Raw genomic sequence first — 24214 nt, forward strand, 5'->3', positions numbered from 1 at the left:
TAAATAAACTACTGCTTTAGAATTCTATCAATTATTTAAACATATGAAGATGATGGGAGTTAAAAACAATATGAAGACAGTTACGGAAACAAAGAGAGAACCTCAGCTCAGAGCTGCTATACATAAATTATTCCATCAAATCAGGTAAACATAACCTTTTACAAAGGACACCGGGTAAGGGTCAAAGGAGAAAATCCTAGGCTTTTTCAGAGGTCACTGAAATTGCTGACAATGGGGGGGATGACATGCTGAAGGCCTGACAGGAAAACAGCACACAAGGAGGTGTTCCACGTAACAAAAGCGACAAAGAACATAAGACATTGGCTGCGATGAGCAGAGGAAGCAGGAAAAAGATACCATTCTTCAATTTAAAAAAAAAAATACTGGAATATAAGGCAGTTGATACTGATCTAAAATTACATTTGTGGCTATCAATCTATTTCCCAAGCTTGAAAGTTTCTATACATTGCCACATTTCTCAGCAGTGGGCTGAGAAATTCTCAAATCAAAACTTTGTGAAATAATCCATAAAGTTTTCTGAATCATATCTGAAACTAAAATAAGCTACTTCTAAATGCTATGTATGACAGACAAGCTATATATAATCAACACATTTTTTAAAGTACAGGTTTGTAGTCTCATTGTTTCTAATAACGTCTTACTGTGTGTAGGTTAAAAAGAAAATCCTAATTAGCTGGGCATGGTGGTGCATGCCTATGGTCCCAGCCACTCAGGGGGCTGAGGCAGGAGGATTGCTTGAGCCCCAGAGGTCGAGGCTGCAGTGAGCTACCATCACACCACTGCATTACAGCCTGGGTGACAGAGCAAGACCCTGTCTCAAAAAAATAAGCAAAATAAAATAAAATCCTACATAGACAACTCTTCACTGTCATCAAAAGAAAGGAGAGGCACAGTGGCTCACACCTGTAATCCCAGCACTTTGGGAGACCAAGCTGGGCAGATCACTTGAGGTCAGGAGTTTGAGAACAACATGGCCAACATGGTGAAACCCCGTCTCTACTAAAAATACAAAAATTAGCCACGAGTGGTACTGCATGCCTGTAATCACAGTTACTCGGGAGGCTGAGGTAGGAGAATCCCTTGAACCTGGGAGGTGAACGTTGAAGTGAGCCGAGATCTGCCGTTTCAGAAACAGAAACACAGGGTCAGAAACAGTGCCTATTTCTACCAACTGGAAAAATCCAGAACTCATGACATATACTGGACAGAGTGCTCAGGAGGGCCTTACCTCAGCTGTGGGGAATCATCGTGCAAAACCAAACAGTGTTCCAGACCCACTTAACACATCTTAAAAGCAAGACATCCCAGATTATCAAACTGTCAAGTAACTTAACCGCGTCTTAAAACAAAGCTCAAGAATATTTATGGGAATACAAAAACAGCAGTACCCAACCAAGTAAAATTTGCAATATCTGGCAGCCAATCAAAGATTATCAGGCACACAAATGAGACAGAAAAACATGACCCAATATGAGAATCATCATCAATTGAAACCAACCTAGAACTGGCACAGAAGTTAGCAGACAAGACAATAAAACAGGTATTATAAACGTGTTCCATATGTTCAAAAAGTTAAGTAGAGAGATGGAAGGTACAAAGACAAATTATACTTCCAGAGATGAAAACCACAATTTGTGAGATGAAAAAAATGTGATGGATGGGATTAAGGGTGGATTAGACACGCAGAACAAAAATTAGGGAACTTGAAGGCATAGCAGTAGACTCATCCAAAATGGAACACGCAGGAAACGATCCAAAAAATCTAAACAGTGCAGTGTGCTGTGGCATCAACTTCAAGCTGCCTAATGCCTAGAGAACTGGAATCTCCAAAATGGGGTTGGGAGGAGGAGGAGGAGGACAGGAAAAATGTTTAAAGAAATAGTAAGTGAAAATGTCCCAAACTTAATGAAAACTATAAATCCAGAGATCCAAGAAGCTCAACAAACCCTGAGCTCAACAAGCATGAAAAAAACTATACCAAGAGATAATCAAAGTATTTCAAACAAGATTTACCAAAAAAATCTTAAAAGCATCAAGAGAAAAAAAAGACATGTAATATACAGAGGAACAAAGATAAGGATGACATCAACTTTCTTCTGGAAAACAACGCAAGTGAGAAGACAGTATCTCTTTTTTTTTTTTTAGTAGAGACGGAGTTTCACCGTGTTAGCCAGGATGGTCTCGATCTCCCGACCTCGTGATCTAAAGACTAAAAGAAAAAAAACAAAAACAAAAACATGTCGACCTGAATTCTGTCGACCAGCTAACAGTATCTACGAACAAAGGCAAAATGAAGACATTTTCAGAGATACAAAAGCTGAAACAATTCATTACTGGCAGATCCACGCTACAAAAAATCCTTCAGGCAGAAGGAAATGATACCAGGTGGAATACAGACACGTGTTTCTCAATAACTGATAGAACAAAGTAGGCAAAAAATCGGCAAGAAAATGGTGAACTTGAACACCACTACAACCGACCTGAACCTGACAGAGTACTCCAGCAACAGCAGAAGACATATTCTTCTCAAATGCACACATTCACCAAGACAGCCTACATTCAAAGTCACAAAACAAGTCTCAAATCAAAAGAACTAATGTCATACCAAGTATGGTCTCTTGCCAGAATGGAATTAACTTATGTATCAATAACAAAAAGATCTTTGATAAATACCCAAAGACCTCAAATCAAAAACCTCAGTATCCACCTTAAAAAACTAGAAAATAAAAGACAAATTACACTCTAAGCAAAGAAAAAACAAAAAAATAAAATTCAAGTGAAAAAGTCAATGAAACCAAAAAAGTGAGACAAATACAAACATATACAGAGAATAATAAAGCCAAAAGATGCTTTTTGTGAGATTAAAATTAATAAACTTGTAGCCAGTCTGATCAAGAAAAAAATGACAGAAAACACAAATTATAAGTTTCAGGAATAAGAGAAGTCACCACTACGGTTGCTACAAATATTCAAAAGATAGTAAAGGGAACATTATGAACAACTTTGCCAATTAATTTGACAACTTAGATGAAATGAACAAATTCTTTGAAAGGTATTACCAAAGTTCACTCAGGGAGAAACAGATAATCTGAATAACCCTATTTCTTAAAAATTGAAATTACGTTTAAAAAAATCCCAACAAAGTAAACTCCAAGCCTAGATAGTTTCAATGGTAATTCTTACCACACATTTATGGAAGAAATAACACCGTTTTTATATAGATTCTTCCAAAAAAAGTAAAAAGTAAAAACACATCAACTAATTTTATGAGACCAGCATTACTCGAATACTGAAAGAGAAGGCATTACAAGGGGGGAAAAAATATTCCTAATGACCAAAGATACAAGAATTCTAAGTTTTAGCAAACAAACAAAACTTTAAAATAAATTGCATAATACCTATCACGACCAAGTAAGAAATCCAAGGTTGGTCATTCATCATGTTAGCCAAAAAAATCAGTGATACAGACAAGGCATTGGATAAATAACCACTCCTGTTAAAAACTCTTCAAACCAGACATAAAAGAACTTCCTCATCCTGGGAAAGGGCATCTAACCTGCATGGCTAACAGCATACTTAATGGTGGAAGACTGAATGCTTCCCCCCGAAGACTATGAACATGACAGAGATGTCCACTTTCACTACTTCTATTCAACATTGCACTGGAGGTCATAAGCAGTACAATCAGGTAAGCAAAACAGAAGGCATCCAGACTGGAAAAAAACGTATTCGCAGACATGACCATCTACGTAAAAAGTCCAATGCAATCTACAGAAAAGCTATTAGAATTATTAAGTCAGTTTAGCACAATTACAGAATACAAGATCAACATAAAATTTACTTCTACATACTAACAATGAACCAGAACCTGAGATTTTTTAAAAATCGCTTATTAATAAACTAGTATCAAAAATATGAAATACTTAAGAGATAAATATGACAAAAGATACTTTAAAAATTTTATACTGAAAACTACATTAAAGACCTAAATAAATGGTGACAATATCCCTGTTCATGTGTCAGAAAACTAAATACTGTTAAGATGTCAGTTCCCCCCACAAAATCATCTATAGATTTAACACAGTCCCAATCAATACCCGGGAAGGATTTGTTGTACAAATTGATAATCTGATTCTAAAATTCATAATGAAATGTGAAGCATCTTGAATAGGCAAAACTCTGAAACAGAACAAAGTTGGTGAACTGACACTATCTGTTTCAATAATTATAATACAGGTACAGTCAAGACAGTGTGGTACCGGCATCAACGTAGAACAATAGATTAACAGAACAAGAGACAGACAAAGTACAAGGTACAAAAGTACAAGGTACAAGGTACAAAAGTACAAGGTACAAGGTACAAAAGTACAAGGTACAAGGTACAAAAGTACAAGGACAATGCAGAAGACAACACTAGAAGAAATGGTTATTTATATGCAAAAAAAAAAAAAGAAAGAACTTGGGTACAAAACTCATGTCATATGTAAAATTAACTCAAAATCAATCACAGATCTAAATGAAAGACCTACCACTGTAAAACTTCCAGAAAAGAATACAGGTGAAAATCTTTGTGACCTTGAGTTAGGCAGAGATTTCTTAGATACGATACCAAAAACATGATTTATAAAAGAACAAACTGATAAACTAGATTTAAACAATTAAAAACTTCTGCTCTTCAGAAGACTGTTATGAGACTAAAAACACAAACTCAGACTTGGAAGGAATCCTTGTAAATACTTATCTCCAGAATACTGGTACCCAGAACATATAGAGAACTCTCAAATCTCAAAAACAAGAAAACAGCCTAATAAAACACGGGCAAAAGATGTGAAGAGACGCTTTGCCAAATGAGATATATGGATGGCAAATAAGCACATGAAAAGATGCTCAACATTATTATTCACCAAAGAAATACAATGAAAATTACAGTGAAAGGCAGGAATACCTGTATTGCAGGTTTGGTTCCAGACCACAATAAAACCTACATCACATAATAAAGCAAGTCACATAAGTTTTCTTGATTTCCCAGTGCTTGTAAAAGTTACATTTACACTATATTGTAATCTATTAAGAGCACAATAGCACTGTATCTAAGAAAATACATATCTTAATTTAAAAATACTTTATTGCTAAAAAATCCTAACAATCATCTGAAGCTTCAGCAAGTCATCATCTTTTGGCTAGAGGACAGTGTTGCCTCAAGGTTGATCGGGATAATGGTCGCTGAAGGGTGGGGTGGCTGTGGCAATTTCATAAAACAGCAATGGGCCAGGCGTGGTGGCTCATGCCTGTAATCCCAGCACTCTGGGAGGCCGAGGCGGGCAGATCATGAGGTCAGAAGTTCGAGACCAGCCTGGCCAACGTGGTGAAACCCCGTCTCTACTAAAAATACAAAAATTAGCCAGGTATGGTTGGGGGCGCCTGTAATCCCAGCTACTCGGGAGGTCGTGGTAGAACTGCTTGAATCGGGACATGGAGGTTGCAGTGAGCCGAGATCACGCCACTGCACTCCAGCCTGGTGACAGAGCAAGACCCTGTCTTGGGAAAACAAAATAATAATAATAATAATAAACAGCAATGAAGTTTGCCGCCCTTTCATGAAAGATTTCTCTGTAGCATGTGATGCTGTCTGACAGCATTTTACCGACAGAAGAACTTCCTTTTTTTTTTTTGAGATGGAGTCTTGCTCTGTCACCCAGGCTGGAGTGTAATGGTGCAATCTCGGCTCACTGCAACCTCTGCCTCCTAGGTTCAAGTGATTCTCCTCCCTCAGCCTCCCGAATAGGTGGGATTACAGGCACCTGCTACCATACCCGGCTAATTTTCTATATTTTTAGTAGAGACGGGGTTCCAACCGTGTTAGCCAGGATGGTCTTGATCTCCTGACCTCGTGATCCACCCACCTCGGCCTCCCAAAGTGCTGGGATTACAGGCGTGAGCCACCAAGCCCGGCCAGAAGAACTTTCAAAACTGGAGTCAATCCTCTCCAACCCTGCCACTACTTTATCAACTAAGTTGATAATACTCTGAATCCTTTGCTGCCATTTCAACAAGGTTCACAGCATCTTCACCAGGAGCAGATTTCATCTCAAGAAACCACTTCCTTTCATCTAAAGGAAGTAACTCCTCGTTTGTTCAAGTTTCATCATAACACTGCAGCAATTCAGTTACATCTTCAGGATGCCACTCTGTTGCCCAGGCTGGAAAGTTTCCTGCAGCCTCGCCTTCCTGGGCTCTAACGATCCTCCCACCACAGCCTCCCGAGTGGCTGGGACAACAGGTAAGAGCCACCACCCCTAGCTTTTTGTAGTTCTTGTAAAGACAGGGTTTTGCCACAGTGCTCAGGGGGTTCTTGAACTCCTGGACTCCATATTCCTTCCGCCTAGGCCTCCTAAAGTGCTAGAATGATAGGCATGAGCCACCACACCCAGCCCAAGCTCCACTTCTAATCCTAGTTCTCTTGCTATTTCCACCGTATCTGCAGTCACTTTCTCTACTGACATCTTGAACTCCCCAAAGTCATCCATGAGGGTTGGAAGCAACTTCTTCCAAACTCCTGCTGATATTCTGACCTCCTCCTATGAGTCACAGATATTCTTAATGGCATCTAGAATGGTGAATCCTTTCCAGGAGGTTTTCAATGGACTTTGCCCAGATCCAACTGAGGACTCACTCTCTCTGTGGCAGCTATAGCCTTAAGTAATGTATTTTTAAAATAAGACATGAAAGTTGAAATTACTCCTTGATCCATGGCTGCAGAATGGATGCTGTGTTAGCAGGCATGAAAACAACGTGCAGCTCCTTGTACATCTCCATCAGTGCTCCTGGGTGACCAGTTGCCTTGTCAACAAGTTTTAATATTTGGAAAGTAATATTTTTTCTGAGCAATAGGTCTCAACAGTGGACTTAAAATATTCAGTAAACCATGTTATAAACAGATGTGTTGTCATTCAGGCTTTGTTGTTCCAGTTATAAAGCACAGGCAGAGGAGATTTAGCATAATTCTTAAGGTCCCTAGAATTTTCAGCATGACAGATGAGCACTGGCTTCAACTTAAAAGCCACCAGCTTCACTATTTCCTAACAAGAGAATCAGCCTGTCTTTCGAAGCTCTGAAGCTAGGCACTGACTTCTCCTCTCTAGCCATGAAAGACCAAGATGGCATCTTCCAAAAGAAGGTTGTTTCATCTACACGGGAAATCTGTTGTTTAGTGTGGCCACGTTTATCAATGATCTCAGCCAGATCTTCTGGATAACTCGCCGCAACTTGTGCATCAGCACTCAACCACTTCACCTTGCACTTTACGTGATGAAGCCTTTCCTTAAGCCTCATGAACCAACTTCTGCTGGCTTCCAACTGTTCTTCTGCAGCTTCCTCCCCTCTCTCAGTCTTTACAGAACGTAAGAGAAGACAGGGCCTTGCTCTGGATTAAACTTTGACTTAATAGAATGCTTGTGGCTGGTCTGATCTTCTATCCTGAAGACTAAAGCTTTCTCCTATCAGCAATAAAGCTGTTTTGCTTTCTTATCATTCACTTGTTCACCAGAGTAGCACTTTTAACTTCCTTAAAGAACTTCTCCTCTGCATTCACAACTTGGTTAACTGTCTGCTGCGAGAGGCCTAGCTTTTGGCATGTTTCAGCTTTGACATGCCGTCCTCACTAAGCAACTGTCCTAATTTCAATATTGTTGTCTCAGAGAACAGGGCGGCCTGAGGAGGGGGGAGAATTGGGGGAACAGCCAGTCAGAGCAGTCAGAACACAGGCATTTATCGGTTAATTCTGCAGTGTCATACGGGTGTGGTTTGTGGGCATCCCAAAACAATTACACAATCACATCAAAAATCACTGATTGCAGATTACTGTAACAGATACAATAGTGAAAAAGCCTGAAATATTATGAGACTTACCAAACTGTGACACAAAAACAGGAAGTGAGCATATGCTATTGGAAAAATGGTGCTAATAGATCTGTGTGAGGCAGGACTGCCACAAACCTTCCATTTGTAAACAGCATATTGGCTGTGAAGGAGGCAAAGTGCAATAAAATAAGAAATGCCTGTGCCACTACACACCGGTGAAGATGGCTAAAAGGTAAAGGACTCACCATACCAAGCACTGGCAAGCATATGGAGGAAATGGAACTCTCATACAATTCTGATGGGAATATTAAATGGTACAGCCGCTTTGGAAAACAGGTTAGCAGTTTCTTAAAAATACAACTACCACATGATCCAGACATTCCACTCATAGGTACCTACCTGAGAGAAAATAAAATACATGTGCATACAAAGAATCACACAAGAATGTTCACCAGTCCCTCCCTACACTGCCCTCCACGGTTCTAGACAACCACGTATCTATTTTGTCTCTGTGGATTTGCCTATTCTGGACATTTCATATTAAATGGCTTCTATGGTCCTATATGGTCTTTTGGGAGTGGCTCTGTTCACTTACTACAATGTTTTCAAGGTTCACCTGTGTTGTCACGTGCATTCAAAATAATACTTCACTCATTTCTATGGCTGAATAATATTCCATTTGATCCATTCTTCAAACATTTCCGTTGTTTCTACTTTCTGGCTATCATAAATAACGCTGCTATGAATGTTCTGGCACGAGTTTTTATGTGCAAGTTTTTGTGTTTTCATTTCTTTGGAGTATATACTAAGGAGCAGAACTGTGGGTCACACAGTAACTGTGTATTTTCAGAACCTGCCAAACTGTTTTCCAAAGCAGCTACACCATCTTATGTTACCCATAAAGTAACAAGATGTTCCAATGTCTCCGCACCCTTGGCAACATTTATTATCCATCTTTTTGATTGCAGCCATACTGGTGGGTGTGAAATGGTATCTCATTTTGGTTTTCATTTATATTTCACTGATAGCTAATGATGTAGAGCATCTTTTCATATGCTTATTGTGTATCTTTATTTGGAGAAATGCCTATTCAGATCCCCTGCCCATTTTTTGAGTTGTCTGTTTTTACTGAGGTTATGAGAGATCTTTATACATTCTAGATACATATCCCTTTATCAGATACATGATTTGCGAAAATTTTTCTCCCATTCTGTGGGTTGTCTTTTCGCTTTCTTTATAGGGCCTTTTAAAGCACAAAACTTTCAAATTTTGATGTCTACTTTATTTTCTCCCCTTTTGTTTGTGCTTTTGGTGTCATATTTATCAAGAAAGCTCATCAGAAACTCAATGTCTGTGGTAGGCTGAATGATGACTCCCCAAAATGTTCATGTCCTAATCCCAGGAAGCTACGAATGTTACCTTACATGGCAAAAGGAATTTTGTAGATGTGATTAAATTAAGGATTTTGAGATGGGGAGATTATCCCAGATTAGCCAGATGGGCGGATATATTAATAACGACACTCAGAGGAACAGAAGGTGATATGAGGATGGGAGCAAGATGGTCGGATTAGGAAAAGGGTGAAGTGATGTCAGAGGCCATGAACCAAGAAATTCAGGAAGCCTCTAGAAGCTGAAAAAGACAAGGAAAAAGATTCTCCCCTGAAGCCTACAGAAAGAGCACAGCCCCAACACCCTTGTTGGAGGCCACACAAATGTTTGTGATTAGGTACCTCCGACGTCTGTTAGTAATAGTATGAACCTGTGATCAATTAAGCAGCCAACCGTTACCTCCACCTCCTTGCTCTTGTTACCCAATAAATACGAAAGGGCTGTAGAAGCTCAGGGGCTGCCTTTGCTCACTAGAAGCAGGGAGCCGTTTTATTCTTCTCTCTTCTTCCCCATGCTAGCCTTTCCTTAAAAATTCTTTTTTTTAAATCATTTCTACGTTTGTCCCTTCGTTCAGTCTCATAATAACGGTCTCAGACAGTAACAGTAATGCTGTAACGACAGTCTCCAGTAGCAGTGACAGTCAGCTACAACGGTGCCCGAATTCCAAAGGGAGGAGGGTACAATGAGGCATGCCCGAGCCCCTGTTCCCGTCATGGCCTGAACTAGTTTTTCAGGTCTCTTCGGGTCTCTTCAGGTCCCTTTTTGTCCCTGATAGTCCCTTCAAGTCTCTGTCTAGGCGCCACTAAGGGCTGCACAACCTGTAATTAATTGTCTTGCTCAAACTAATTTAACAAAAAGATGTTGGAGGCTGTACAAATGTTTCTTATGATTAGACATAACTGAAGCCTGTTAGTAACAATATGAACCTGTGATCAATTAAGCCGCTGGCCAATGGTTACCTCCTCCTCCTCGCTCTTGTTACCCAATAAATACAAAAGGGCTGTAGAAGCTCAAGGGGTCTGCCTTTGCTCACTAGAAGCAGGGAGCTCTCTTCTCCCCATTTGCCTTTCCTTAAAACAGTTTCTTTTGTCTTTTTTCATTTCTATGTTTGTCCCTTCGTTCAGTCTTGGAATGATGGTCTCCAGTAGTAACTGCTGTAATGATGGTCTCAAGCAGTAACTGTGGCAATCAGCCACACACCCTGACTTTATGCCCTTTGGAATAAGAGAACAGACTTGTGTTTTAACCCACTCAACTTGTGGTAATTTGCTACAGGTACAATAGGAAACTAACACAGAGTTCCGAGGTTTTTACTTGGGGCTAGCCACATGGTACCCCTCTGCCTAACACATACCAAAATTCCAGACTCCCAGAAGAAAAGCAGCTTAACATAAACCACATATACTTAGGTCTATTACTAGAATTTCTATTCTATTTCATTAATTTGTCTATATACCAGTACTTTATTCTAATTATACCAATTACATAATAGTTTAAGAGCAGGTTTTAATAACTGCTTGTGCTAGTCATGCCTCACAACTTTTGTTTCCCAGAATTTTCCCAGTATTTCTACATTTTCATTTTTTCACAGAAAATTTAACAGCAACTTTTCTAACTCCATAAACAGTTTTGTTAGTATTTTTTTAAAATATCACATTGAGAGCAAACTGATGTCTCAGTCCATTTGTGTGGCTTTAAAGGAATACTGGAGGCTGGGTAATTTATAAAGAAAAGAGGTTTACGTGACTCATGGTTCTGCAGGCTGTACAGGAAGTGTGGTACCAGCATCTGCTTCTGCTGAGGACCTCAGGCTGCTTCCACTCCTAGAAGGCAAAGGAGTGTGCAGATCACATGGCGGCAAGGGGGATGGTGACAGGCTCATTTTAATACCAAGTCTCAGGTGAACTCTCTTGGAAATTAAATGTGAGAACTTAGTTCCCCCATCCCCCTAGGGAGGGCATTAATGTATTCATGAGGGATTATTAACATGTTATATATAATAATATATTACTATAATAATTACTATATATTGATATATCAATACTCATGAGGGATTATATCGATATAATAGCTTTACAATATAAAAAGACGCACATTAACTAAAGGGAGCAAATGTGGAAGTATGTGAGTGTAGCCTGGCAGCTGCAGGCAGCCCAAGTCCAATGGGTATCCCTGGACGAGTTTACTAGAGGGAAAACAGATATGGGTATAAATTCACCAAGAGAGTTCAGTGCAGCTGAGTTAAGAGGACTGCTTCTACAGCTTAAGGTAAAAAGGCCATGAAATAACTGCACGGGATAAAATTTAGTACCTATTCCTAATAACTCTTAAAACTAAAACTCTTTAAAAATATAAGAAATTTAAGAACATCCAACTTCAACCAACTACTCCAATCATATTACACAATGAAACACTTAAGGTATTTTTCTCTTAAAAAAAAAACACAAAACACAAAAACACAAGGATGCCCGCTTTTTCATCACTCTTATTTAACATTGTTCTGAAGCTCTAGCGAATGCAAAAATGCATAAAAACTTACTAATACTAGATTGAATAAGTTGTTATTCAATTATGTTGGACTGACAAAAATTATAATTTCATAATTTCATACAGTTTTACCTAATACTATATACATAGGAAAAAGACAAAATGGAAAACCCTGTAAAGATGTCAAATTCCAAATTTATCTAACATTTCAATGTAACTGTAACCAAAAAGCAAATAGCAATTTAAAATTTTCTTTACAAAATGATTTGAGAATTCATAGGGAAAAAAAACAAGATTGTTAAGAAACTGCTTGTTGAAGAATAATCACTTAGGGAGAGGGGATGACCTGCCAAGCCAGCTAATGAAATGTATAAATAAGCTGTATTACCTAAAATAAAACAGAAATGTACAAATACATAGACATATATATGAGAAAAAAAATACCTGGGGGGGAAAAAAAAATCAAGAAATAGATCCCAGTACATAACAGAACTTGAATGAAACAAAATACTGTATATAATTCAATAAGTGGTGTTAAGGCAATTGACTAATGATTTGAGGACAGATTCCCTACCTGATGCCAACGGACTGAAGAAATAGAGATTTGCATTTAAAGATGGAAGCATGGACATAAAATATTGGTGAATATATAATCTCTAGAGATTTTAAGGCATGAGAAAAGCAGAAACCATTAAAAAGAAAAAACAAGAGTGACAGAGTTGCCTGACAAGTTTAAAAATAACAGAAAATAAAAAATTCAAATGCAAATAGAAACTAAGGAAAATATTAAATCCTTAAATATTTAAAGCCAAAAGACTAAGTCAAAAAGAAAAATTCCAAATCATTAGTTCAAAAATGCATGTTTTATTTACAATGACATCAAAAAGAATAAAATACTTAGGAATAAACCTAACCAAGGAAGTGAAAAGTTTGTACACTGAAAATTACAAAACACTGCTGAAAAAATTAGACACAAATAAATGGAAAGACATCCCATGTTTATGGGTTAGATTACTGTTAAGGTATCAATACTACTCAACGTGATCTATAGGTTCAACATAATCCCTATCAAAATCCCAAAATCGCAAGGGAAGTAGAAAAGTATATCCTAAAATTCACACACAACCTCAAATAGCCAAAATAATCTTGAAAAGGAAGAAGACAGAGGTCTCACATTTCCTCATTTCAAAACATATTACAAAGCTATAGTATTCAAAATAGTGTGGTACTGGCATAAAGACAGACAGAGCAATTAAATATAGTGTCCAGAAATAAACCCTTACATATATAGCCAATTAATTTTCATACAAGGACACAAAGACTACTCAGTGAAGAAAGGACAGCCTCTTCAACAAATGGAACTGGAGAAATTGGATATCCACATGCAAAAGAATAGAGTTGCACCCTTTATCTTACACCATAAATAAAGTTAACTCAAAATGGGTTAAAGACCGAAACATTAAGACCCAAAACTATAAAATGCCTAGGAGAAAGCATAGGGAAAAAGTTCATGACACTGGATTTGGCAATGATATCTTGAATATGACACCAAAAGCAAAAGTAACTATATCAAACAAAAACTTTCGTTCAAAGAATATGATCAACAGAGTGAAAAGGCAACCGGCCAAATAGGAGAACACAGTTGCAAATCATCTGATAAGGGGTTAATATCCAGAATATATAAGGAACTCCTATAACAACAATAACAACAACAACAACAAAACCCGAATATAACGTGGTCAAAGGACTTGAATAGACATTTCTCCAAAGGAGATATACAAATGCCCAAGAAGGATATGGAAAGATGCTCAATATCATTAATCATTACAAAAATGCAAATAAATACCACAATGAGATAGCACCTCACACCACTATCAAAAGAAAACAAAAAACTAATGACTGTTGGCAAAGGCATGGAGAAATTGGAATCCTTGTATATCATTCATGGGATTGTAAGATTATGCAATCACTATGGAAATGTGGTGGTTGCTTAAGGAATTAAATATAGAACTATCACATGATCCAGAAATCTCTCTTCTGGGTAGATATGCAAAACAGTTGAAACCAGGGTCTTGAAGAGATATTTGCATACCTAACTTCACAGCAGTAGTCACAAAAGCCAAGAGGTGGGAGCAAGCCTAGTGTCCACGGATGGATGAATGGATAAACAAAATGTGGTATATCCATACAACAGAATATAATTCAACCTTAAAAAGGAAGGAACTGTCACATCCTACAACAGGGATTAACCTTACAGATATTATGCTAACTAAAATAAGCAGGTCACAAATCCTGCATTATTCTACTCACATGGAGTATCTAAAGTAGTCAAATTCATAAACACAGAAAGTAGAATGGTGGTTCCCAGGAGCCTGGGGGTGGGGGTTAAGGGTAGAGAGAGAGCTAGGAAGTCGTTTAATGGGTATAGAGTTCCAGTTTTACATGAAGTTCTGAAGATCTGCTACACAACAATGTGAATATACTTAACACTATTGAACTGTACATATAAAAATGGTTAAGTAGTTTATGTTTTTGTTAACCACAAAGTTTCTAGAAAATAAATTAAAACATAGGTTTCATACTCTATCATGACTGACCATCTAAAAGATCCTCTTAAACCTCAAATCTCTGCCCTAAAATGGCAGTTGTATGCAACAAAATCAATCAGGCAAATGGCAAAGGCTTTCTAGAAACCTTCCATCTGTGGTTTTAAAAGTAATCACATGGGAATGAAAAAACAAAAACAAAAAAACAAACAAAAAAACAGATTTGGAACTACAGATGAGAACTAATGACCACCTAATTCTAAAATGCCCTAATAAGAACAAAGCACCGGAAATGAACTTCTTCCGGAGCCCTTGGACCGCTAATGGAAGTCTGCGAGAGATTTCTCCCTGCCAAAGCAAATGCTACTACCAGCGTTTGCATTACCTCCAGTTCCTTTTAATCCAGGGCCAGCTTCGGAGAATATTCCACAAGTCTAGACTAACTCATCACACCAATCTGGAGCTAAGCAGTATCTACAGAAGGCAATATTGCTTAATATTTAGCAATACAACCAGGTATCTAAGTCATCAAGAACAAAGAGACAGTAGCTTCCAATACCAAATACTCATTTCCCTGTATTATCCACTCACTGGTTTCCTTTTAAGAACCTTCATGATCCAGAATGGCCTGTGATTACTTAAACTGTTAACAAGTCAACAGAAAGTGATAAGAAAGCTTGTGGCTGGCATTTCTTTTCTTTTTTTTTTTTTTAAAGAAAGTACATTTTACTTGAATACTAATACATGGGTTTGGCATGAACTGTCAAGTCTGTTCTTTTTGCAGTTGGTACAATATAACAAAATCGAATTCCTGAAGTGCTCATTAGGGGTTACATAGTTTGGCTCAAGGGACAGATGTCTTAGGATGGAATCCTGGCTCCGCTATTTACCAGACCTATCATGCTGGGCTTAACCTCTTTAAGCCTCAGTTTCATGATCTATAGATTAGGGTTTTATGAAAATCTGAAAATCTGAAAATCCAAAAGTTATAAAAGTGATGGTTTAGATAAGTGTATACAACTCCTTTTAGTTACAAGGAAAAGCAACATGTGGGGAAGAAAAAACTGGTGTTACTCAATGTCCTGTTATAGCAGACTTCCTCATGACATCTGCACCAGAACTGAGTTTTACCTGTACTTCTGACTCTCAACCTAGGTTCTCAGGTACAAAAAGTCCTATGTACTTTTTCATATGCTCTGTAATTATTTTTGTACTGGGTTTTGCACCTGCGTCACAAATACAGCTTAAAACAAAACTTTGTGCATGAAACTATATAGTACACTGGCAAAAAATTATAAAAGGCCTAATAAAGGCTGTCAAACATTACCCTGCCATTTAATTACCAATTAATAAAACATGCGACAAAGAAATTTAAATTGTCAATAGGGTGAAACAATCATTCTTGAAAATTTATTCAAATGTATATTTATATTTACTAAATAAACTATAGCTTCTCATTTATAATAAATTAAATGCCTTCCAAAAACCCACTTCACAATAAAATTATATTACAATGAAAGTTTAGGCAAACTTTCATTCAAAACTGAATGCTTGCTATGTATGTACTACAGATGTTGACAAAGGTTCTGCCCTACAGAAATTCCAGCCTAGGTGGAGAATTGACACCCTTGAAATCATTTAAGTAGCTAAACAAGGCAGTACACAATTAAGCGTCAAAATGAATGATGAATGATTAACAAAGACACCACAAACTCAGAGGGTGCATGCAGGACTGAACAGAAACAGGAAGGTGGTAGGAGACAGGCTGCTGCAGTGCCCCAGGCTGAAGGCAGTGGACAGCTGATCAAAAGAGGATGTAACAGGCACTGATGCCACTTGGTAAAGGGTCAAAACTGAATCCAATGGGGCAGGCAGAATAATCACAGCATTAACAAAAAACTGAAAACTGGAGGTGGCGCAAGATAATTCTGCCCTGGACATATGCAGTGTGCACCAACCGCTAGACACATACGGAGGAAGACAACCAACAGGCAATTGGAGAGCACAACCGACAGGAGGGCACAACCAGAACCTCGAAGTACAGAGGCACCAACACAAGGCCAGATGCTGCTTACAAGAGACAGTGGGGAAAAATTCAGCCGTAGGAAAAGGGCCTCTCGGTCTGGCAAGGCCAATCAGAGCGCTTGAGTCACACACAGGCAAGAGAAAGAACACCTAATGTATCAAGCACCTAGCAAAGATTTTAATTTCCTCCAAGAGTAATTTGGCTTATTGCTACTCTGGATGGTAACAATTAGATGAGTTTACATCTACTCCCAAAGCAATCTTTTTGGCAGATGTCTATGAAGATTCACTGTAAAGAATGAGAAAGAGGAGCAAAATGGTGTAAGAGGAAAAGAGGACACACTTTTCCAACTACAAAACTCCAACGCTCCGTCAGGCGACAGCCTTTAGTAAAAGCAGGCTACAAAAGTTCATTAGTGAAGTACTTATTCAATAATACGCTCTTTACTAGGCCCTAAATTAAAAGGAACCCACTCTACCCCATACAAAAGGGTTAACACATCTCACTCTTAAGAAAATCACTTTCAAACATTTTAACATTATCGAGTAATAAGTAGGTTAAAAATAATTTGGTTAAGAAAAAGTAAATAACACTCCTAGTCAATTTGGCTACCCTTAGAAAACTATTAGATTCTTACCTGTTTTCTTGCAGTCTTTAGTCCTACGCACTTTTCTCATACGCTTTGTAAATACTTTGTACTGTGTTTTGCACCTACGTCACAAATACAGCTTAAAACAAAAATTTGTGCCTGAAACTACAGTAACCTGGCAAAAAATTTTAAAAGTCCTAATAAAGGCTGTCAAATGTCACCCTGCCATTTAATTGCCAATTAATAAAACAAGCGACAATGAAATTTAAATCGTCATAGATTGAAACACTCATTCTTGAAAATTTATTTGAATTTATATTTACTAGATACATAAACTATAGCTTCTCATTTAATAATTGATTTAATAAATTAAATGCCTTCCAAAAACCCACTTCACAATGAAATTACATTACATGATATATGATGCTTTTTTTAAAAAGGTCTTATTTGCCAGTCACAACGGGCTGCTTTGTAATTCAAAATACTAAAATTATACATTTAATATACACACATGTATTTTCACTACATATTTTAAAAATATATTTTCACAACTCACACACATTTTTGCTATTCTCAATATCTAGATATTAGCCTCAAGAAAAAATCTTGCCACCAATCTAGAACTAGTTATTTGTAGTAATTATAATAACTTCTACCTCTGAAAACTCTTTCAAAGTCCTTACAAACTTTACATCACAGCCAAAACCGTCTCAAAGGTACCTTTCCTCTGGACTAGTGATAGCACACTCCCATAGCTCAGTTAAGACATACAGGATGCTAAGACAAGCAATGGTCCATGCTTCTGACTCAAAAAAACCAACATCAAGTCCAAACATGAAAAACTACATTAGGTAATTTACTTCTGCAGCTTTTCTTCAGGAGACAATGACTGTTATTGTCTTTTAAACATTGTGCAGTGAAATTATACAGGAATGAAGGAAAAAAAATACAAACATACAAAATACCTGCAGAATCATCATTAAAACTGCAGGTAGATCTTATCTTGGAAATGTTAAACTAGTTTATGCTACTTCAACAGACAAAAAATTCCTCCGGGTGTGAATGGACAAACGGAACTCAGCCATCTTCAGAAATCTGCCCAGACTTGCTGAAAAACTCAACAGTACCTTGTAGGACAAATATTGTATTTGTGCCTCATCAGATGCCAAACTCACAGTGTCACAATCACGTGAGAAAATAAATTGCTTTTCCCTTACTTAGAAACAACACTGGAATATGATCAGTTTTAAAGTAGAAGCCATTTCTGGAGATACCTTCACAGAATATTTGATTAGAACCAGATCTCTTTATGATGGGTAGAGGCCTATGTTCTATATTAGTATCATCCCCATTAATATCTTGGATAACTCTGCACACACACATTGTTCATACAGATAAGCATGGGCCACAAAGGATATCTGATTCACCCAGGACCACTGGCAGATTCAACCACTCCTTTAACACGAACTTAACACCCGGGCAAGTATTCTCCTCATCCAATCCTTACACACATCTATGGATATCAGAGAGGTGCACGAACATGTATAAACTATGCAAATGAGAAATTAGCGAATATATTTTAGGCTGACAGTTCTCCAACAAAAAATCTGTTTACTTAACTTTACCCAGAGTAAAGTTTTTATTAGCATATAAAATGGCTGTTGGAAAAATAAGCAGCAGTAGAAGGAAAATACAAACTTAATGCTTTACTAGATTCAATCATCATTTCATTTCCCTGTGCTAAGGGCGCATGAAAACAGTCATCCACTCAAATGTTAAGCGCCAGTGTTTGGCACCGTGCAAGGTAAACAAAAGAACAGAAAAGCAAGGACACAATGCCCACCAAGGTCTACCTGAAGTCCCACCCAAAAAATGTCCATTAAATTACTGCACTATTTTGGGTTCACTGAACACCCACTACATGCCAAAATGCTAGGTGCCACGATCACACAGAACACTCAACGAACTGCAGATCTGTGGCCAATGACGTATTATGACAACCCCAGGCCTGACTAGTCCTAAACCGGCAATATTTTATTCTGGAAATAATTCTGCTTCCATCAATTAATCCTTTCTATAGACGGCAATTCTTTGAATAATTTCCACCAATGTTAACCCAGACTAAGGTTGCTTAGAGAGTTAAATAAGGGAATGTAATGTGGACAAAAATAAAAGAAACAGTATCCTGAAGCACATTTACACTTTACTAATTCAGTTTGTATTTGCTTTTACCTTCAATAACAATAAAAAGCAAGTGACTTCAGTCAGAAAGTAGAACGTTAACTCTAAAGTTACCGTGGCAAGAAATTGTTTTCTTGTACGAGCAGTTTCATGTGCAATGCTAAACTAACAAGTTTTGCTTAGTTTTTGTTTTTTGTTTTTAACTATTCACTTAGTAAATTCTTCATGAAAGCTCTGTGACCATTCACATGTCCCTTGGCTCAAAAAGAGGTAGTGTAGATGAAATTACACTGATTTGGTCTTCAAGATTACAAAATAATTTTTGACCCTGTCCAAGTACCCGTTTTGCAGCAGCACGATACTAATGAGAGTTTTTTTAAGTAGGGGCCAGCCCTTAACCGTAAATTAACTGTAAGGGCTTGCAAACTGGCAACTTCACATTTATTTTTAAAGGCTTTCACATCAAAGACAAAGGCACCGAATTACGTGTTTTAAAATAAGAAACGCAAACAGGCTTTCAAAAGCTTACTAAAGAGGTAAATGGAATTGTATTTACGTCTAACAATAAAGAGTCATCAATACCGCAAAGAGACATTAAAGGAGGAAGCTACAGGATCAAGATTCCCCTCGAAGAAATGTCTGAACAAACTCAAACTGAAATTTTGTAAGCTGCGTCTCGCTATTTTTACCGCATTTTAAAGTAAGCTCTATTTGCACGCAACCAACCGCAACCAAGAAAACAGAAGTGTCCTAAAATGTACCTATTAGCCAAAATAAAGCCAAAAAATATGCCCCTCCTACCTAGCGGGCCAAGTGGCAAGAACGTACGAGAACTCAGGAAGTTTTGAAATGGCAGTGACAGGAGACGGGGGGGAAGGCAGGGGAAGGAATCACGGAGAGCTCGGGCCACTCCAAGCGGCGGGCGCTGCGAGGTCCCGGCTCGGGACGGGACCCGACCGCCCAACTTCGCGCCGGAGCCCCGGCCGCGGCCCTTCCTCCCGGCCCAGCCCGCCCGGCCTCCGCGAGAGCGGCGTGACAGCCCCGCCGCAGGGACGCCGCCGGGGGACACCCACCTTCCTTCTCGGCCCGCGCCGCGGCCACTACGAGGGTCATCACCAGGTGCAGCGCTCCTACGAGGCCGGCTGCCGCGCTGCGCGGGCCCCCGCTACGGCCGGCTGCGGGTTCCAGCCCGGCGCCGGCGGACGTGGAGACGGCGGCGGTGGTGGCTCCGGCTGCTCCTCCTCCCGCCCGCTTCCCCATCCCTGCCGGCCGGGGGCCGCCGCGCTCGAGGTCCGGCGCGGCCCTTCTCGGCGAGGCGGCGGCGGCGCGGAAGCCGTGGTCCGGGCTCTGGCCGCGGCGCCGGGGACGACAACGGTTCCGAGCCCAGGGCTCGGGCTCCGGGCGTGGGCCTGGGTCCGTGCGTGCGTGTGAGCGAGAGTGTCAGTCACGGTCTTGGCCTGGGCATCGCCTACAAGGAGTCGGAGCTGAGAGGCCGCGGGTCAGGCACGGCGGGCGGCCATACTGGAAACGGGCACGGGCCGCGGGCCCTGAGCGCTGGCCTGCGAGGGGCGGGGCGCGGCTCTGGGCACCGCCCACGTCGTGCCGACACCTGGGCGGTCCGCCGGTCAGCCTGTCCGCCCCGAAGCTCCCGGGCCCCACGTCGTCGTCCCGCTCTCGGAGGCCGGCGGCTTCCCGGCCAGACAGAACCAGGAGAGAACAACCCCAGGCCGTCACCGCTGCCCGGTGCAGGAGAAGGAGGGAGGCAGGCCTGGGTTCAGCTGCCAGGACTTATGATGGCCGCTTCCGCTTCGCGGAGGCGGTGACGGCGATCACGTGGAGACGGGGCGGCCTTGCCGCGCAGCCGCCGCGTTGCGTGGGCGGGGCAGGGGCGGAGTTGCGGGGCCCTGGGAGTTTTGGCTTCTTCTCCGGCTCCGGGACGATCCTCCGTGCTCTGCGCTGCAGTGCTGGAGCCTTGCAGGGGTCTGAGTGAGCATCCGGACCGCGAGACGAGCGCGGAAAGTCCGTTCCAGTGACTCCTCCTGGTGGCACTCCCGCCTCTCGGCCGCTTTGACATCGAGAATACCCCGGGCCTGACTCAGTTCCTGGTGGTGCTTCCTTGAGGATGGTGACCCGCTGAACTCATCCTTGGGTCTTCCGAGTCATGGTACCCAGGAGGCGCTTGATGGAGTCCTCTTGCCTTGGCTTGTGCACGCTTTGGCGCGGAACACCTTGTGTGCAGAAAGCGTCAGTGACTCTGGACGGAGAAGGCAGAGGCGGACAGACTGCTCTTTAGAATATCCAGTAGCCGGCTTCCTCTAGGAAAAGTTCTTTTTTTATTTTTATTTTATTTTTTTTTTTGAGACGGAGTCTCGCTGTGTCTCCCAGGCTGGAGTGCAGTGGCGTGATCTCGGCTCACTGCAAGCTCCGCCTCCCGGGTTCACGCCATTCTCCCGCCTCAGCCTCCCAAGTAGCTGAGACTACAGGCGCCCGCCACCACGCCCGGCTAGTTTTTTGTATTTTTAGTAGAGACGGGGTTTCACCATGTTAGCCAGGATAGTCTCGATCTCCTGACCTCGTGATCCACCCGCCTCGGCCTCCCAAAGTGCTGGGATTACAGGCTTGAGCCACCGCGCCCGGCCTTTTTTTATTTTTTAATTATGTATTTATTTTTGAGACAGGGTCTGGTTCTGCCGCCCAGGCTGGAGTGCAGTGGTGCGGTCTGGGCTCACTGCAACCCCGGCCTCCCGGGCTTAGGTGATTCTCAGGCCTTAGCCTTCGGGGTAGCTGGGACTACAGGCGCCCGCCACCACGCCACGCCAATTTTTCTTTTCTTTTAAGAGATGGTGTCTCACTATGTTGGCCGGGCCGGTCTGGAACTCCTGGGCTCAGGCAGTCCGCCTTCCAGAGTGCTGGGATCACAGGCATGAGCCATTGTGCTGGGCCCGGAAAAATTCTTAAGACGTCTATTTCCTTCACGAGCCATCTCGCACGTCTTAGATGCCCTTTTCATCTTAGGTTGAGCTTCTTGGTGTGCACGGCTATTCTCTCCAAGACTTAATTTAAGCTCTTGGAGGGGGTCCTTCTTTACTCATCTTGGTAACTTCCTCCCAGCTCTTAGCCCAGAGACATTTTACTTTCCTCAGCTTTATTGAGTGAGTTGATACATGTATAAGGCCAAGTCTGCCCACAGTTCGTCTCAGAACAAGTTAGATAGGAAAATAAGGTTTCAGAAAGACAAAAGAAACTCCAGAATCTACTCTATAAAATAGTCCGGTGTCAAGCAAGCACTTAAATTTATTCATAAATTAATGTATATTTAAATATGACCTTACCCTAATGATTTTAAAAAGCAAGTTTAGGGCAGGGCGCAGTGACTCACGCCTGTAATCCCAGCACTTTGGGAGGCCAAGGGGGGGGGGGGGCAGATCACCTGAGGTCAGGAGTTCGAGACCAGCCTAGCCGACATGGTGAAAACCCGTCTCTATTAAAAAATACAAAAATTAGCTGGTAAGTGCCTGTAATCCCAGCTACTCCAGAGGCAGGAAAATCGCTTGAACCTGGGAGGCGCAGGTTGCAGTGAGCCAAGATCGCACCACTGCACTATGCCCTCGACAAGAGCAAAACTCCATCTCAAAAAATAATAATAAGCAATTTTACTTTTTTGAGTATTAGCCTTAAAACTGAGTAGTCAAATTTTATTTCGATGTAATGAAATAGGAATAATTGTTATCTCTAAGTTGGCTTTTAAAATGTCTGAGGCAAGAGATTTCTGGAAGGCTTTTGACTCACGGAAGAGATCAAACCCAAGGATACCTAACAGCGCTTTTGCTTAACCTCCAACCTGCCAGCTCTGCGAGTCAGCAGCCCTTCCCCCATTGACAGGTTCAGGACAAACAGGCCTTTCCAACCATGAAATGCTCAGGGTCTCTTACACAGCAATCAGCCACATGCCCTGGTTAGCCTGAGGCGCAGCAGCTCCATGGGAAATAACTTGCACCTGTCTGTAATTGACTCTTAGACGTATACAGACATGTTTGATCAGAGTTCAATTTCCCATGAAGCTAATGAGGCTTAAGCTGCAGGGCCCCCTCTCTTGCACAAGTTCCTTCCAAGTCCCTGGACCTAATTGTGTATTTATAAGCTTGTATTCTTGTTCTTAAAGGAGGCGTCCCAATAGTTGGGTAGACTTTTAAGGCCCACCATACCTGAACCTTCCCCTGTGCCTGAGGGACACTAGGAGCAGGAGGGGTGATGATGGAACTTTCTTCCCAGGAAAGGACAATGAGACCACTGAGAGTCTTAACAGTAAAAGAAGTTTTGCTAGACAGAGTGGTAAACTGTGTTGGAGAGAACCTGGCGTGGAGCCACCATCACCCTAGGATCCTCTACCCCCACTCCCCAACCCTCCTTTGTCTCAGGAGAGAACTAGGAGTTGAAACTGAAGGAACCATTACACTAAGGACTCTTAATCAGTTCTGATTAGTTGTGAACTTTTCTCTTTTTCCCTTTTGGAAATTGGAGAGACCTGGCCATTTGGCAGGTGGAGGTATTAGCTGGCAGAGTCAGGGAAAACTCTCTGAACCAGTGGTTCTCAAGGTGTCATCCCCAGACCAGCAGTACCAGCAACACCTGGGAACCTGTTAGAGATGCAGATTAACAGGCTAAATCCCAGACCTGTGGAATCAGGAATTCTGAGTTGAGATCCAACAATCTGGTTAAACAAGGCATCCAGGTGATTCTGATACAGGCTCAAGATTGAAAAGTGTTGCACGGTGATATATGCCAGGAGCTACTAGCTGTTGGGACTCCTCATTTTCTATTCATTTTGCTCTCTATGCAGGTTAGTAATTTACCATTGAAGGCAGAATTATAAGAGACTCAGACAAATTTGAACTTAAATCCCACCCCTGCCTTTACTAGCTATATGATGCTGAGCAAATGACTTGACTTTTCTGGCCTCAGGCTCCTAATCTGTAAAAATGGGGATCATAACATAAATTGGGGGAGATTAAGCATATATGTTTGTAAAGCGTATAGACTAGTGTCTGGGACGTAGGAGACTGTCAAAGCAGCTATTAATTAGCACTCACTCTTTTCAAAACACCACATTAGG

General features: G+C 40.8%; 1 protein-coding gene across 5 annotated transcripts in view; it reads right to left on the minus strand.

The window, feature by feature from the left end:
- The window catches only part of TMEM131 (transmembrane protein 131), a 257449-nt gene extending 236819 nt beyond the window's left edge, over nt 1-20630 (minus strand). For 3 of the 5 annotated variants that reach the window (XM_005575032.5, XM_005575031.4, XM_065526617.2), the window contains exon 1: nt 20175-20630. In XM_005575032.5, the coding sequence (XP_005575089.3) occupies nt 20175-20361 (187 nt within the window). In that variant the 5' untranslated portion in view covers nt 20362-20630. Of the gene's footprint in view, nt 1-11014; nt 11096-20174 lie in introns of all 5 variants that reach the window. The other 2 variants (XM_074011020.1, XM_074011022.1) reach the window with 1 other exon arrangement.
- Between the last annotated feature and the right edge of the window lie 3584 nt (nt 20631-24214).

The sequence above is a fragment of the Macaca fascicularis genome, chromosome 13, assembly GCF_037993035.2.
Source record: "Macaca fascicularis isolate 582-1 chromosome 13, T2T-MFA8v1.1".
NCBI classification, from domain to species: Eukaryota; Metazoa; Chordata; class Mammalia; order Primates; family Cercopithecidae; genus Macaca; species Macaca fascicularis.